Here is an 18,808-nt window from a genome sequence, read left to right as displayed (position 1 = left end):
CTGGAAAAAATTTTAAACCAGCTGTCTCAAATTGTCCTTTAAAAAAAACTCCTATAGAACACTCCCGGAACATCTAATTTTAAGAAGTGTAAATTTACTTTAAAAATATCCTTCAGTGGTAACCAAATGAAAAAAAATCCACTCTAATGGATTGTTAGATAAACATGGATGGAAGGCATCTACCAAAAATAAAGATGTGCATTTTCACGGTGATGATACTGTTTTGACCAGTAATTAGATAGAAGGAGCACTTATCTACTGAGAGGACTCTTTGTTTGCAACAGTTAAAATTTTAATAGAGGGGAATCCTAACTTTCCAGCTCTCCATGGCAGGGAAGCACACATCAAGCTCCTAGGAAGAGGTGACAAATTGGTAACAATCACTATTGCAAGTTATACACGTTAGGCAAGAATGATCAAAATATTTCCCAGTTTCTCCCATTTCAAAAATGTTATCTGATTTGTCAAGACTCTCCTTCTATCAAAACACTGGATGCCTATAATGGAGTTAAGATAATGACAACAAAAGCCCACATTGAGTTCCTCTGGCAAAAACAAAGTCTCAGATTGTTTCATGAACGTTAATACAGGAGTGTTAACAGTGGCTAAAAATACTTATTTCCAAATGTGACAGCACAAATGAGGGAAAAAGGGCCCCGTCTGGAGGAGAGTTTCTGGAAGGTAAATGAGCTGCAAGATCCTCTTTACTTTCAGAGGGATGCTGTAGCTTAGAGGTGTTTTTTCCCCGACGGGTTTCATTGTACATTCAATAAGACAATCCCTGGTTTGATGAGAAAGCTATTCTTTTCTTCCCCTCTACCATGCCCCCTTAAAACAAAAGAAAAATACCAGTTTGGTAGTAAATAGCATTTAAGATTGTTAAAGAGAAGGAAACAATTAGCATGCTGGTATATTTTATGCAGAGTAAGAACTGCTACTGGGGACTGACTGATTGTTTTAATATTTACTGTGGAAGCATGGCCCAGCAGGCTTCCTCTTTCCCCCATCAGATACCTCCCTTGAAAGACTCTGTTCATCAACCAAGCTCCGAAGAGACTCTGGAATATAACCAGGATGCAGGTAGCACAGTAGAGGAAGAGCCATCATTTACCGATTACATATGTCTACACAAAGAAAATGCCCAATTAACCTCTCTTTCTCCCCTTTTTTTGGTCTATAATTGAACTTCCTAAACTATTATGCAGAGAATCTAACTAATTTTGGATAGTACCTAGGGTTCGATTGACACTCAATAAATGGCATTATTAACAGTAATAATGTATGCTACGTTGTGCCAAGTACACAGAGCCCAATAAATCTTAAATAATAATGATAATGAAAGTATATCATTAGCTAATGAGTGCTTATAAAGTACTTTGCAAACAGAAAGTGCTACACAGGCACATAACAATTATAAACCACTGTGTCAAGCAACAGAAAGCCAATCAGGATGAACAGAAGGCGAGAGCTGAATGAGGAGAGAACTCAGCCACGGCTAAGTCCCTGCCAGCCAAACACTCACATTCCTCCAATGGTGACAGTGGCACAGGTACGCTCTGAAAAGGCAGGCACCGTCTCTGTGGCTGGGCTGGCTGGTCTAATGTAGTCCACAGTCACATTGACCTGAAAACGAAGAATTAAGGGAGTTAAGTAAGGTTTGGAGTCTGCAACATAGCTCACTAGCAGCCATACAGGCCTGCAGAGTGTGAAATATCATCTCACTCAGTTTGATTTTCTGGGTCTAAGATTTTAAAAAGCAACAACTCAAACACAGCCGAAACACACATGGGGAGAAAATATCTAAAAAAGCTTTATCTGATAGAGGACCGTTATCCAAAATATACAAAAAACTCTTAAATCTCAACATTAAGAAAAACCCAATTCTAAAATGGGCAAAAGACTTGGACATCTCACCAAAGAAGACATACAGATGGCAAACAAGCATACAAAAAAATGCTCCACATCATATGTTATTGGGGAAATACAAATTAAAACTATGAGGTACCACTATAAACCTTTAGAACAGCCAAAATCCAGAACACTGACAACACGAAACGCTGGTAAGGATGTGGAGCAACAGGAACTCTCATTCGTTGTTAGTGGGAATGCAAAATAGCACGTCCACTTTGAGAGACAGTTTGGCAGTTTTGTACGAAACTAAAGATACTTTAGCCATATGCTCCAATAGTTGAAAACTTATGTCCACACAAAAACCTGCACATGAATGTTTACAGTAGCTTTATATATAATTGCCAAAACTCAGAAGCAACTAACATGTCGTTCAGGAGGTGAATGGAAGAGAACAGAATATTATTCAGTGCTAAAAAAAAATGAGCTATCAGCCTACGAAAAAACTTGGAGGAATCTGAACTATATATTACCAAGAGAAAGAAGCCAATCAATAAACTACATACTGTATAATTTCAACTATGACATTCTAGAAAAGGCAAAACTATGAAGACAGTAAAAAGATCAGTGGTTGCCAGGGGTTAGGGGATGAGATAGGGATGAACAGGCACAGCACGGAAGATTTTTACAGCAGCGAAACTATCCTGTATCATACTACAGTGATGGATACATGTCATTATACATTTGTCAAAATCCACAGAATGTACAACACCAAGAGTGAACCGTAAGGTAAACTATGGACTCTGGGTGATGATGTGTCAGCGCAGGTTCATCAGTTATAACAAACGTACCAGTCTGGTGAGGAACTTTTGATAGTGGGGCGGAAGCACATGTGCTAGGGCAAGGGGGAATATGGGAACTCTCTGTACTTTCTGCTCAATTTTGCTGTGAACCTAAAACTGCTCTAAAAAATAAAGTTTAAGAAAGAAAGAAACAAACAAAAGACGACTGACACTAAAAGAGAAAGGCTAATGGCTGAACATTTCAGGACCACAGAAATTATACTCGACAGAGAAAAGGTTTGCAACATTCCCGCAGGACTTCTAGACATTATGGCAGAGCAGTTCTTTAACCTTTTCAGACTCCTTTGAAATCTGCTTTTAAAAAATATAAAATGCCTCTATAGAAATTCAGCAAATTTCATTGTGCCATGAGTTCTCAAGGACCAAGTTAAGAACTATCAAGAAGAACAAACAAGATAACAATCACAAAGATGCCTGGGACTGGTTTCACAGTATGTGCATCAAAACGACACAGCTAACAATACCCATTACCAAAGTTGGAGTAAGGAAGTTTTGAAAAAAAACAAGGATAGAATGGACTAAAGAACCTCTGGTTTTAAATTAAGAAAGGATATATATATAAATAGGTTAGGAAGTTAGGAGCCTAAAATAGGAAAGCTGATTAATCCTATTATATGCACTAAATATATGGATATAGACATACTGAGCAATGCTCTTTCATTATGAAACTTTTTAAGATAAACATGTTTATGTATTAGAAACAAATACATGATATTCCTTCGCAAACATACAGGGTCTATTTTGTAAAATTAAGTAATACACTTGGTTTTGGTTATGGTCAAGGTTTACACACCTGTACTGAAGAGATATGTTGGGTCAAGCAGCCTGAAGCCCTTCCCACAGTCTGAAAGTCCAGAATCCCCTTTTCTAAACACATCTTTAGTTTCCACTGATCAGGTTAAAGGCAGCATATTGCACAAGCATCGAGTTCAGCCAAACTGCTGGTGAGCACCATTAAAATCCTTTCAAACTGTCTGTTCCTCAAAAACTCATTTTAAAAACGACTATGAAAAGGACAGCTGCCTCAAAATTTTAACTGTCACATCACTCACTTGACTACTCCATCTAATCAAGATTTTAAAAGCAACAAGGAGCCATATTAGAGAGAAAGCCAATTAAGGGCTAACACGGTAAGGTAAATCTATCTTATGAGAAGTACTGTCATAATACAACAACATAGAAGAGAAGAAAATATAAAGATGACTCCTCAAGTGAGATGTGTTCACTGAAATTATTGCTCAGTCTTATTCACCTGTCTAAAGCTAAGGAGATGGGTAAATGTGAGGAATGTGATCAGCCTGAGGGTGGGGGTGGGGATGGGATGGAACAACTGTCTTCCAAGGAAATCAATAGGAAGACAAGAAAAAAAAACCTTTAATCTTCAGTTACCAAAGAACTGATAACTACATTCATCTCCAATTCATTTTTTCCTATATCTAGAGAAAGAGAACTGAAAATAAGTCAGAGTAAGGAGCTCATTGCGGAGGCAACATTATTAAAGAAAATCTCAAATACAAATGAGGCCCTAAGAATAGCCCACAGCCAAGACACACACCTGCAGGCAGCTATGACAAACCAGGAATTAAAGTCAGTGTGTAATTAGCATTTATGTCCCTCTCCTGTGGATTCTGAGATCTGTTCCCCTATCTTCGAGTTTTTCATCTCTAGATACTCATCACTGACTTGTCAATCACCTGAAGAAAAGCTATAGTTTAAACAGTTTCAATTAAACTAATTGCAAATCTTGCCAATGTCTTCATCTGAATAAATGATAACCTGAATTTTGTGCTTGTGGGTAAGCATATGTGGAAGGGCATGCCTTAAAGAGAAGCAATGGGTTAATGCAGATGTGTTTCTCATTTTTCAAGCAAAGAAACTCCTGGAATGTTTGGTATACAAGTATTTTACATATACATCGCACAATGGCAGGGCCTGATCCCTCTTTACAACAATGACTACAAGGAGCCCTGGGCTCTTGCTTGGTTCCACCTGTCATTCTCTTACAAATGAGTCATATCACATCTTTGGTTCTCACTTTTTCTTCACCTGGAAAATGACAGCACTAGACTAGAACCTTGGAGCATCACTGAGCTCCAGAATTCTAGAAGATAACTTAGCCAGACCCGGTATACTACACAGTGTTTTCTTAGACCTTCATAATTCCTACCTTACATTTACTATAAACTGGAACACACAGATTGTAAGCTCCAGGAGAGGAGACACCAGGTCTTTTATTCACTGAAACTGTTGTCACAGGCCCTGTACAGCAGGGGCTTATATAGTAAATATGTGTTCCATGAACAAAGATATGTAATCAGGAACACTTTCAGACATAAAATTCTGAAGGACACGTGAAATGAGGTTAAGTATTCTTACTACCACTTTGTCAAGCCATTGACCATTCTGCTGTTTTATATAACAAAAATACACTAATTTAAAGCATGGGGAAGGGGAGTAGTATTTTGAAATTGGGATAAAGCTTAAGTCAAAGCCATTCCTATAAAAGATTAGACAAGGTTTATATATATATATATATGTATATATAAAACTTCCCATATTATTTGTTTCCCAAAGAGGGTATTAAAAGGTAGCAGGCAATCTGATTCATCCTTGGTCCATTAAATTGTGGAATTCTCCTTGAAAGCAATTTCAAGGACCCTTCAGAGGAACTAAGATGAGAACTTAAGACCAAATTTATATCTCAATCTCTTAGAAAGTCTGGAAGCAGTTTAGTATAACAAAACTAAGGAATTCTGAGGATGTATGGATATTCTTCATAAAATTAATTACTAGAAAAGTGTCAAACCAAAGAAGTTCATAGACTTTATGATCATTGCTGATGATAACAAAATGACAAAATCTGCATAAAAGCTAAGCTAAGGGAGGGAGAGAAACAACTGCATACCCACAACATTTCCAGGCCACAGCCTGAGTTTAGCTTTAGTGTAACTAGGGCTGTTATGTGAGGCAGTTTTGCATAATTACCATATAATCCCAACCACTATTCAACACGGCCAATCATCAATTCACTAAGAGCTGTAATAAATACCTTGCCTCTCAAAATAAGCTCTTACATGACCGTCACTCTCATGATAGAATTTCCAGGTAGTTATGGAAAGCTTCTGTGCACCCCAGACACAGAAATGACAACATCATGTGGGCAAGTCTGGCTAATGCAGCTGGGAGATAAAGGTAAGAATAAAATATTTTACATAGCTTAGATAAGAGCGTGGACTCTGGAGCCACCAGGCTGCAAAGTCTGGTCCCCAGCAACTCTACATATGAGCTGCGTGAACTTGGATAAGTCAGCTAACTTCTCTGTGCTTCAGTTTAACGTGGATAACTCTGCTTGTCTCACTCTTATAAGAAGAAATGCATTAAAATACCTGATGCATTGAGAGAAGGGCTGACTGGTAGTAAACTCTATGTGTCAGTTATTTTTAGATAGACAGATTTTGTTAGAGGAGAGCCTGGCACAAAGTAAGTGCTAAATAAGTATCTGTGAGATAAATACAAGCATACATACACATACACATGAATAAGATGCATGCTGACTTAAATCATGAGACTGCTGAAATCATTAGACAAAAAGACTCAATTAAATACACTTTTCTCCTTAAGGAGCCGTAGCAAACAAGAATATACCTCATACATATTCATCCCAACTTAGAGATAAGTAGGGCTTATTTTAAAGAATGATACACTATTTAGTATTTATTTAGACATTTTCCAGATTAATTCTGCAGGTATCAGTTATTGGAGATTTTATTTACCAAAGATAAATGAAGCAGAGTGTGGGGAATCATCTCAATTAACAGGTTAAGTAGAGATGTTGTGGGAGGATGCGCCTCGCCTCACTAAATTAGAAAGACTGCGAACAAAGAGATCAACATTCTGTTTGCTCTGGACATAACTGGACCTTCCATAATACTCTTTAATGTTTAATATTCTTGATATTTTTCTTTGCTAAAACGCACCTCATGTAATTACTCTAAAAACATAAGACAGATAAACATTTAAAGTTTTGAAACACACTTCAGTCATCCACGCATCTAGATACAGGAGGAGCTTCAAGATAAACTGCCGCAGAGCCTCCTGGTCCCGTTTTGGGCAGGCTCTCGGCTCACCTCTGAGCTAAGCGGTCCAGTCAGGGACAAGTGCTTAGGGAGGTACCTAGCTCTCACCTCCTCCCAGGCAGCACGGGGTGACAAAAAAAGCAATGAGAGTCACAAATGAGAACAACATATGTATGTTCACATTTAAAAAGGAAAAAGCAGATGAAGCTATTTTTAATAATATTTCTTATTTACCTGAAAATATCCCAAACATTATCATATCAACACATAACCAATGTAAAAAAAGTATTGAGATTATTTTCTTTCCCTGACGTGAAGTCTTTGGAACTCCGTGTGTATTTTGCAGGTACAGCACACCTCAATTTGAACCAGCCATGTTTCAAGTGCTCGACAGCCACATATGACGATGGTCACCATATTGGACTATACACGCCTAGACTACCTGTTGTGGCCCAAGTGTCTTAGCCTCATTCCTCTATTGTATGATCCTACCTTTTGTGGTTCCAACTTTATTTTGTCCTGGGAACTTTTGTTGTCTTATATTTTATGAATCCTTGTAAACACTTTAAAATCAAATATGAAAAGACAGTATGAAAAACTAGGTATAAAATAATAAAATGTTTCTCTTTATCTTTTAAAAATCTATTACCCGACTAGACTAAAAAGATAAGCCATTTACGTTTCAGTTGCAAAAAACAATTTCGGCTGTGAGAATAAATTTGTACAAAGGGAAATAAATCCTCCTAATTTGTAACTACCATTGTAAGAATATATTTTGTTTAATAGTTTGATAAAGATGCTTTCCAGTGACTTCTACCAATTCAATGCCGGGATTTTATTTATTCATGATTTGCTGACATAATTCTATAATTCTTTACCTTAGTATCTGAAATTTATTCTAACGGATGGATGTAACTAGAAACTCGGGTTAAAGAAATATCTATTTTTGTAATCATGATTAATGCTTCTGCTGAGTATTGATATTTTTGGAAAGAAAATGTGCTATTGGTAGATGTGAACTATTTATTTTTATAACCACAATCAAAAGCTAAAATTTATATGTTCCACTTGCACATCTTTGAGCTCAACTTTCACAAATACATTGAATAAAAATTATACATCTACACTGAAAAGATAAGGAGACATAAACCACCGTTCCCTTCCTACCTCTCCAATCTAGCCTAGATGTATTCTGTAACACCCACTTACAAATCATTGTAATTAGGTGCTAAGACTGGTTGTTTAATTCACATGATTTATGTTGCTTTCTCCTATCTACAATCACCCTTCCAAACTCTATCCCACAGAGTCAGAACTGTTTTGAGCACATTTCATTTTCATCAGTGGAATGTTAACCTACAGTGCTTACAAACCTCTATAAGCACAAAGTCAAGGAGCTTTCTTACTTGATGGATTTCTGACAAAATGAACCCCTTATCCTCCACTCCTTGCTGGACAGGCAGATGCTTTTATCTGTTTTGAGGGGAAACGTAAAATCCAGCTTAATATGGGGCCCCTGGAGATGCTAAGAGTCTCTATCTGACATTAGGCATTCATTTAAGAGAACATCACTACTCCCTGAAAAACACTGAGTCTGCTAAATATTTAATTAGAAGCATACACAGGTTATGAGAACCACAAACATACCTGAACATATTTTATATAAGGGGTCATCAGAGATTGGCAAAGATTTCTAGAAGTAGAGATAACCTGATAATAAACATAACATTAAAATGGCCAGAAAATATACTGCAGTTTATTATAGAGGTAAATAACAGGCACATATAAATCATTAGGGAAATACAGTTTTGACAACTGAAAATATTTCAAGTAAATCTGAGAGGATCACAGAGAAAAACAGAGAACATTATTTGAAAATAGCCTTGCTGCTGCCAGCATTTTCATTAATCCTCTTGATTTTTAAGTCCTTATAAACCCACAAATATATCTAAAAAGTGTAATCTGTGTTTGTGCTAATGCTCCAACCATTATGTTACTCATTACTGTCTCATGGTATAACTCATCCCAATACCTAATTTTAATGCAAGACTTTTCGTCCCTAATGAAGAATACCAGGGGCTCCAGAAGCACTACTGGAAACTGTCTCTTGTGTCCCTTGAATGTCTCTTCTTCCTACTCCTCTGAGCTGCCATCTCCCACTGACTGCCTTCCTCTAGAGGATGGAAGTTGAGTGTGGGTCTTTTTTCTCTTCTATACAAGTGTCAATCACAGTCATCTGTGTCCAAAACTTCCAAGGTCAGCAGCAGTCAGGGGAAATTAAATCACTTCGTCCAGAACTCTCCCTGGAGGAGTTCCAGCCACACAAGCAGCACAAATATACGGAGATACTTATGCCTTTGTTTAGAATACACACAATGTCACCCAGGCTTTAAAACAACAGCAGTAATAAAACTAACACAAGAGGCTCAGGGGTATGAAGAAAGGAGATTTGCTTAATGGCATCCAAGAAGAATTACTGGGGAAAAAAGGGCTATTATTAAGACATGGATGAAAACAAAAGATTACATCATATTTTTTCTGCAAATATATGCCAGTGCTATGAAGGAAATATCTCCACTCACCAAAAGGCCAAAGTGGGAAACCTAAGCAATAAAAGTGAGGGCTAAAGTATTCACCCTGCCAACGGTTCCAATAAATTCCTGTTGCTCTGGGGGCTAGGTATTGCTTGGGTGAGCAAAGTCAGTATAGAAAAGTCATCCTGCATTCACTAAAGTTCAGAGCACACCCATTTCTCCACATGCCCACGAGCTGGCATGTAGAAGTCAGTTAGAAAAAGGAAATACATATTCAGGTTAGTTAACTAAAGGAACTAAAAGAAGTGTATCATGACCTAAAAGGAGAATTATGAAGAAAAAGATACTAATTCTTAAGGAATGCCTGCCAATGGCACAAAGAAAAACAGCCCAAGGATACAGCTCTTCTGTTACATAAATTATTCTCGGTTTTGTTGCTAAGAAAAGATTCCGAGAGAGTCAGGTGTGAACATCATAGGCCTTTCTTCCTTTAGACACACCACCCTCTCCCTGAACTGCCCACAGAAGTTAGAGGCTTACTAAATGAAACGAAGTTCCTTGACCCTTTGGTCAAGGATGAAAGACCATCCTGCATTGCATCTACGTCCACCTCCAAATCCAGCTCTTCCGACTTACCCTCACTGTTTTAAAAAACAGTATATATGCATACAGCCAACTCCCCAGCCCACAAATAGAAATACATATTTGGAAACTAAGTGATTAACACTGGACAAGAAACCTAGGTCAAATGCAGCATTTGCATCCCAAACAGTCCAAATTTATAAGTAAGCTAGCTCTAGGCATCTGTACAAAGAAGCCTTCTCCCAGACTCACAGTTCTCCAGTTTCCACTGCTAACTTATCAGAGACATGAAGCAGAAATATTGCTCAGGTTCTTCAAAAAATTAAAAATAGAATTACCATAAGATCCAGAAATTTGACTTCTGGGTATATTCACTTCAAAAGATTTGAAAGCAGGGTCTCAGATATTTGTACCCCATGTTCATAGCAGCATTGTTCATAATAACCAAAGGTGGAGGCAACCCAAATGTCCACCGACGAATGAATGGATGAAGAAAGTGTGATATATACATACAATGGAATATTATTCAGCCTTAAAAAGGAAGAAAATACTGACACATGATAGGACCTGGATGAATCTCAAGGACATTATGCTACGTGAAATAAGTCAGTCACAAGAAAGAAGTACTATATGATTCCACTTAAATGAGTTACCCAGAATAGCCAAGCTCAAAGAAACAAGGAAGAACGGTGCTTGCTAGGGGCTGGGAGGAGGAGGGAATGGAAAGTTGTTGTTTAATGTTTCGGTTTTGCAAGATGAAAGACAGATGGAGATTGGTGGCATGACAATGTGAATACACTTAACACTACTGAACTGTATGCAAAAATGGTTAACATGGCAAATTTTATGTAATGTGCATTTTACCACAATTAAGTGTGTGTGTGTGTGTGTATTGTTTTGCTTAGGCTATTGTACTCATACGCTGCAAAAGGAAATAACTTAGCAGCATGAGCCAGGCAGAGGCCAGACAACTCTTATGTCAATCCAGCCAATTTCAGAATCTCTTTGAGGAATTGAAGAGGATATTCCATTACATTCCCAGGAAAACAGGTGATTATCTAAAGGCAATGATACTTAGAAGTCATGTCCAATAACCCATTGATAAAGGAGGAGAAGTCTCAGGTTGTCACAGAAGATAAACTATTCCACCTTTCTCCGGATATAAAGTACCTTGGTCTATTTTCCTTCTTTCTAAAAAGCAGAACCAACTCAAGCTGCACGTCTAGGTCCCACAAGTCTAACTAAACGTGGGTGCTTGCCCATTTCTTAGAGGCAGTAGTAGAGTGTTACAGAGTAGTCCCTAGCTCTCTGACTTCCTTTAAAATTGTCACATAATTCTGAATGTCTTCTGCTCTGACACATTCCCTCTATGAGGAACAGACCTCCTTCGGAGATCTGTCATGCGCAGATCTACACTTTGGAGGAATTCCATCATTGATCCCATCATAATTTTCCCACCTCTATCGAGTTCTCCAGTTGAATTTAATCACTATTGTCCATGCTTTTGTCTAATGAACTTTCAATTTTCATGTGACAGGAACTTAAACTGGTAGAACATCTTTGGAGCAAACTGGCAATTGTACTAAGATTTAATACGTGGATGTCCTTTGACCCAGCAATTCCACTTATAGGAATTTAGTCTGTAGAAACAAAGATGTATGTACAAGTTGAACATAAATGCACATTATGCATTAAACATAATAGCATAATTATAAGTTGTGATCTAACCCCACACTAGCCCACGAGTTCCAAGTTGGCAGTGACCACAGCTATTTTCCACTAGTGTATTACTAGCACTTCTCAATAAACATGCTGTAGCTGCTGAAACAAGGGAGATCTACACATTCTGCTACGGGAACATGTCCAAATTAAAAAAGCAAATGCACAATCGTACCTATAATATAATCCTACTTGTGGGAATAAGATTCAGGGACACACATAGAAACAGAATCTGGTGGAATATACTTAACATTGTTAGAAGGGCTTATCCTCAAAGGAACAATTATAGGGTATTTTCAACTTTTCACATCATGAATTTCTGAGATTAAAAGTTTTAAATAACATTTAGAAGAAGGAAAATTAGGATTAAGTTTAAAAAAATAAACAGTTAGTTGGAATAAAATATATAAAGAAAACATATATATTTACAAGAAAAAAAAATGGCCTGCTCACAAACAGAGACTTCAATGCTGACTCTTTCATCACACCAGCTCCCCGGCTGAGGCCAGGGTCACCACTCAGTACTGTCTGCCAACCAATAAGGACTATGCAGGGCAGGCTAAACCCTGTTAGAAGGACACAATCATGAGGGCTTCCAGGTGCCCAGTGGTGTACTGTTTCCATGGCAGGTGGGCATCACTATCTGCAAATGAACTGCCATCTCACTGTGCACTGATAATAATGCTGCCACCACCACCTGCCTGCCATATGTTTTCTGTATTAGTCACGTAACAAGGAACTGCATTTCAGCATGCTGGTCACTAACAAGTCTGATAGGACTGGTTGATGGTTGTTAATACCTAGCTGTAGCCCTTCATACAGCTAAGGAATAGTGGATGAAGGATGTAAAATATTACTTTGCCAACTGGTCATTCACTAAGCCCCAACATTCTGCAGCAGACTAGCCTGCTGTTCTTCCTTTAGTTCCAAGGTCAAGAGCTACTAACGTCTGAAGGACTGTGCCCATCCCCAACTCATGCCCTCTGATCCTATTTTCCCATCAGTAGAGCAGACAAGGAGCACAGACTTCCCCATGTGACAAACTGAATTCATTCTGTCCCCCTAAATCATCACAGCAGTCGGTAAAAACTGATGTCAACCTGGGGGGTTTTCTTTTGTAGTTTAATATAATGCATAGATTAGCAAAGGGTGTGACATCATAAATCAAGAATTGGTGGTGATGCAATAGGACACACAGCAGCAGATAATCTGGAGGACATGATAAAAGTTGGTAAAATACGTTTGATGTACCAATCAAGTGCCTCCTCAGTCACTGCCCCTGTTAGTAAAGCTTTAATTCATACATTCACACCTGCATATACCAAAGCAGCTCAAAATATAAGGCTTGCTATCTACACTTAGTCAACACCCTAGGAACTAGTTTCCAAAAAGAGGGAGAGTAGAAGGATTTTCAAAACTGAGTTTAGGTAAAAGATGGTAAATATGCAAAAGTGATTGGAATCAATCAAGCATGTTAACCAAACCTCTCCTATCCCCATTAATAATGAGAACTTAAAGGTGATTATCCAACAGCACTTTCCATGAATTAGCAAGTCACTGGGCAAGTATACGTTTCCTTTAATGAGGGGACTCCTAGGACATTTCAGTTGCCACCCCTATCCCCACTCTCAACATCACTTAACTCAATGGATAAAATAACAGCCAGCAATAGCATCAAGAAAGAAACACCAAGTACTTCTTGTCCTTCATTAACCAGCCATTGTGCCAACATACAGATGTACCTTTCCATCTTTGAGATAAAATTTATACAATATAAAATTCACCATTTTCAAGTACTCCAATTTAGTGGGTTTTAGTATATTCACGATGCTGTGCAACCATTGCCGGTATCTAATTCCAGAACACTTTCATCACCCAAAAAGAAACCCATTACCCATTGATCAGTCACTCCCATTCCCTCCTTCCCCAGCCCCTGGCAACCATCAATCTACTGACTGCTTTGGATTTGTCCGTTCGTGACATTTCACATAAACGCAACTATAATAAGTGGTCTTTTGTGTCTCATTTCTTTCACCTGGTATAATGCTTTCAAGGTTCATCGAGGCTGTTCCATGCATCAGTACTACACTTCCTTTTATGGCAGAGTCTACACACTGTGTGCATATACCATATTTTGTTTATCTATGAAGATACACTTTTGAGACTGCAGCCATAATAAGAGAAAGTACACTGAGAACCACTTCAATAAAAACTTACTATAAGGATAAAAATCTTACTTTTCAGAATAAGAGAAAGTGCCTTGGGAATCAGTTGAGAGTGCAACTGATGGCATATGCAGAAAAACAATGATTAACAAACACAACTAAGCCGTCAGAGTCAACCATATGAGAAATATTTTAATCTCCTAATCTGACCACTTCAGAGAACTGCAACCAAATCCGTTTTTTCTTCTTAAAAGCTACTCTCTCATAAAGAGGAAGAAATCTCTCAGTGCCTATGTCTCAGGGGATGGTCCAAATAATCAACCAATCAACCACGCACTTCAGAGGAAAGCAAATATCCTCACAACAGGCCATCTGCTCAGGACAAACAGCACAGCCACTGTTGAGGATGCCACAAGTGACACAGCTATAAACTATGGAAAGATTCTTCCAAAAAATACAATTCCTATAGGCTTTTACCAAATTACCGGCAGCATTTGCTTCCATATTTTCTTGCTCACACTCACTCACTTAAAATGAACTGGACTTAATTCAGGTTTCAAGGATGCTCCTATCTTCATTACTTAGCCTGGTTGAATATATCCTTGGTACACATAGCAATGCATCTCTCCACAAGGGGTCATGTGTGGTAATTTCTATATGATGCTCTTCGTTATCAGCTGAACCAACTTCTCTCCTGCTTTTACCTCCAAGAGTCCAAAGTGGAGAAACTAATGATAAATTCTTCTATGGCACAGGAGTAAAGAAATGAACACAAAGTCCCAATGAGCTCTCCTCCATAATTTAGCATGGAAAGAATTTTTATGCTTCTGCCATTAAAGAAAGTGTCTTTTAGTAGATGAGATAATATCTCAAGAACAGGAAAGTTGGTTTACTCATTAGATAATTTTTTTTTCATTCTGAGGAAGATTAGCCCTGAGCTAACATCCGCCGCCAATCCTCCTTTTTTTGCTAAGAAAGATTGCCCCTGAGCTAACATCTGTGCCCATCTTCTTTTATTAAATTTATATGTGGGACGCCTGCAACGGCATGGATTCATAAGCTGTGCGTAGGTCTGCGCCAGGGATCCAAATCGAACCCCAGACCGCTGCAGCCAAGTGTGCAAACTTAACTGCAGTGCCACTGGGTAGGCCCCTCATTAGACAACTTTTTGAGCCATAAATTAATCTGATCATCCTAAGACCAGCCTAAGAAGATGGTGATGATATTTTTTTTTTCTGCTTTTTCTCCCCGAATGCCCCCAGTACATAGTTGTATACTTTAGTTGTGGGTCCTTCTGGTTGTGGCATGTGGGATGCCGCCTCAACGTGGCCCGATGAGGAGTGCCATGTCCACGCCCAGGATCCGAACCAGTGAAACCCCAGGCTGCCAAAGCAGAGCACACGAACTTAACCACTGAGGCACGGGGCCGGCCCCAGTGATGATATTTTAAAATATCCTCCACTATAGAATAACCATAGAAGTTCAGACAATTCCTTGGGAAAGAAGAACAAAGCCTAAACTTCTAGCAGCTTTAGAGGGTAATGGGAAAATGCCCAGAGAGTATGAGGAGCATTCTGATACAACCACCAAGATTACACAGAAGCACCAACCTCCAAACACTAGAAAATCAGCAATTGAGGTTTCAAACTACAGATGAGAGTTTACTGCAATCACTGGCCAAGATCTTCTTATAAACTACCCTAAGGAGAGATTTCTCAAACAATCTCAAAAGAATAGTCTAAAGCTCAATCAAAGAGTTCATTTCAGAACAACCAGCAGGTGCAGGAAATAGAATTCAAACTTACTGTATTAGAAAAAATGCCACATATATATATATAACTCACAACAGTAATGCATATACATATACTAAAGAATAACAATGAAATTTCAGGTTAATTACATGCTGAAATAGAAAGGATAGGTCCATAATATACTATTTTCTCTGTAAAAGGTAAACCAAGATGCATAGGCATGTTCAGATTAAATAGACTGATGCACTTATAAATAGAACCTGCATAAGAAACGGCTATAACTGACAGAAGGTTATAAATTGAACTACTGTATCATATCTAACAAAATGAGTATTCTGTTAGTGACGTCTGACAAAATTCCTGTGAGTAAACATTATAATAAACATAAGAATATAGCAATTAAATCAATAAAACATCCAATGCTAAAGTATGGGGTTCAAAAGTCTAGTTAGGAAATTGTAAGCATGTTAGACATATTCTGTGATGTGGAGCACATGGGAGAAGAACTACCTAACTGGTATTGGTCTAACAAGCAACTCTCAAACCTGAAAAGTACGAATATAACCAATTTTTAATAATTCCACAATCTATCAAGCAATCAATCTTCGTCTACGAGAGGTTTTCCTTTTGCTTCTCTCTCTCTCTTTTTTTTTTTTTACATTTTTGCTGGTCTTGAACATTCGGAGAATATTTTTTTAGCTGCTTAGAGGTGGCTGGGCTGTGGTGATGGGGAAACCACATTAACAACGTCTATAACAATAATAGTTTCTCAGAAGAGTGAAATAACCTGTCGAAAAGTTATGCAAGATGGGTCTTCTGCAATACAAAATGGCAAATTCATACAATTTGGAATTAGGCTAACTTACAAAGAGTGAAAACAAAAATTGCATCTGTTTAGTAAGTTACTTTTTAAAAAATAATTAAGATTTAAATATTTTTATTATATAATTAAAGACAACTTTTAAAATTCTAACTCAGTTAACTGAGCTTTTAAGGGCTAGAGTAAAATGAATGACGTATTTAAAATAAGAAGGAAAGGGGCCACAGTTATCACCTAGCGCAAGCATATATCACTATATAAGAGAAAGCAGATTCAGTAAAGTTATATGAATTCCCCAATTTAAACAGAAATTCAATGAAAGAGTTATGACTAGATCCTAAATGTCAGAGCAAATAAAATCTGAAGAACGAGAATAGTAATCCACAGTAAAATTAAGTCATTTCAGTAAATTAAGTCTGTTATATGCCTGGAGAGAATTACAGTCTAGCAGGGTTAGCCCAAGTCTGAGTCATTTTAGAAGCTAAAATTTAAACCCTTAAAATAAATGGATGATACAATGCCAGGGGCTGAAGGAGTAGTTCATGAGGAGGCCGAGAGATAGAGACCTCCAACTTCTCTTATTGACTCTTCTTCTCTCCAAAACTACCCAACTGATAGCTACACTTCCTGTTGATCTATACAAGCAAATCAAAAATAAAAATACAAAGAGACTATTTTCTTGCTACATTATTTTCAAAAAAATTAAGAATAATGGAAAGTAAAGTAAGCATTAAGAACTAGGCTAAATGAAATTTAAGAAAAAAGGAATAAAGATTAAAATTAGAGAATTAAAATCTCAGGAAACATAAAAGGTTGACTTTTTATTTTTATTTTATTTATTTATTTTTTGGGGGAAGATTAGCCCTGAGCTAACATCTGCCAGCAATCCTCCTCTTTTTGCTGAGGAAGACTGGCCCTGAGCTAACATCCAGGCCCATCTTCCTCTATTTTATATGTGGGACAGCCACAGCATGGCTTGATAAGTGGTGCACAGGTCCCTACCTGGCATGCAAACTGTCAAACCCCAGGCCACTGAAGAGGAAGGTATGAATTTAACTGCTGTGCCACCAGGCTCATCCCAAAAGGTTTATTTTTTTTTTTGAGGAAGATTAGCCCTGAGCTAACATCTGCTGCCAATCCTACTCTTTTTGCTGAGGAAGACTAGCCCTGAGCTTTTCCTCTACTTGTTTTATATGTGGGACGCCTACCACAGCATGGTGTGCCAAGCGGTGCCATGTCTGTACCCGAGACCTGAACCGGTGAACCCCGGGCCGCTGAAGCGAACATCTGTACTTAACTGCTGCGCAACCAGCTGGCCCAAGGTTTACTTTTTTAATGAAATAAAATACACAATACTTAAGGGGGAAACAAGCTATGACACTTCTTAAATGACCAAATCCTGTCTAAAACAGTATTCAACACCATCAATTAATACATAGGTGTTTCCTTGTCCTTAACCCCTCTAAACTGTAGATCCTCCCAGCGTAGAAGTCTGTGATTTCATATTTTCAGTGAATCTAGCTGATTCCATCACATAGTACGACCTGTTTATTAAAACATAAAATAAAACCTACCATAGTTGGTTTTGAAAGTTGAAAAAATTTTGATTTTTGACCACATTACCTTAGTTCAAAAAAATCTAAGATGAACACAGATTGGTGAAATAAATTATCATACAATCATGGACTAAAATGACATAAAGCCACTGAAATTATTACATTAAAAGTTCCTTTAAGGGCCGGCCCAGTGACGCAGCAGTTATGTGGGCACATTCTGCTTTGGTGGCCTGGGGTCAACCGGTTCGGATCCTAGGTGTGGACATGGTACCGCTTAGCAAGCCATGCTATGGTAGGCATCCCACATACATAAAAGGTAGAGGAAGATGGGCATGGATGTTAGCTCATGGCTAGTCTTCCTTAGCAAAAAGAGGAGGATTGGCAGATGTTAGATCAGGGCTGATCTTCCTCAAAAAAAAAAAAAAAGTTCCTTTTTAAGGATGTGGGGAAATGTTCGAGTTATACTGTCAATTGGGAGTGGGGGTGAGGGCGGACATATAGATGGATTCAACTAATAGATATATATAAGTAAAAGAAAATATCCCAAAATGTAAATAGTTACTTGAATTACTTTTATATTCCCATTATACTTTCCAAACTTACTACGACGAACATATATTTCTTTTATAATCAGGAAAAAAAAATAACCATAGAAGGAAAACAAAAGATCCAGAGTTAAGGTGTGATCTAAGGTAACATTAGTTAGTGACCCTCCTTAAAAAGCACTAAGTTGTGTGTCACTGACAAGAGGGGAGGCTAGATTCCCTAACTGTAATTCTCCAGAAGGCCTGTGACCAATTCTTATTCAGTGCTTGCATGTTCCTACTTCCTTATTTTCAAAAATAACAGTACAGACCTATGCTAATTGTGTATAACATTTAACGCAACCTTTAA

At 38.0% G+C, this 18,808-nt stretch overlaps 1 protein-coding gene across 1 annotated transcript in view; it reads right to left on the bottom strand.

Annotated features, from left to right (window-relative positions):
- The window catches only part of SND1 (staphylococcal nuclease and tudor domain containing 1), a 407,468-nt gene that overhangs the window by 227,208 nt on the left and 161,452 nt on the right, over positions 1-18,808 (bottom strand). The window contains exon 12 of the mRNA XM_008509590.2: positions 1,523-1,623. Within this exon, the coding sequence (XP_008507812.1) occupies positions 1,523-1,623 (101 nt within the window). The remainder of the gene's footprint in view (positions 1-1,522; positions 1,624-18,808) is intronic.

This window comes from Equus przewalskii, chromosome 4, assembly GCF_037783145.1.
Source record: "Equus przewalskii isolate Varuska chromosome 4, EquPr2, whole genome shotgun sequence".
Lineage (NCBI taxonomy): Eukaryota > Metazoa > Chordata > Mammalia > Perissodactyla > Equidae > Equus > Equus przewalskii.
Note: the sequence above shows the minus strand (reverse complement) of the source record. Positions and strands in the feature narration are given on the sequence as shown.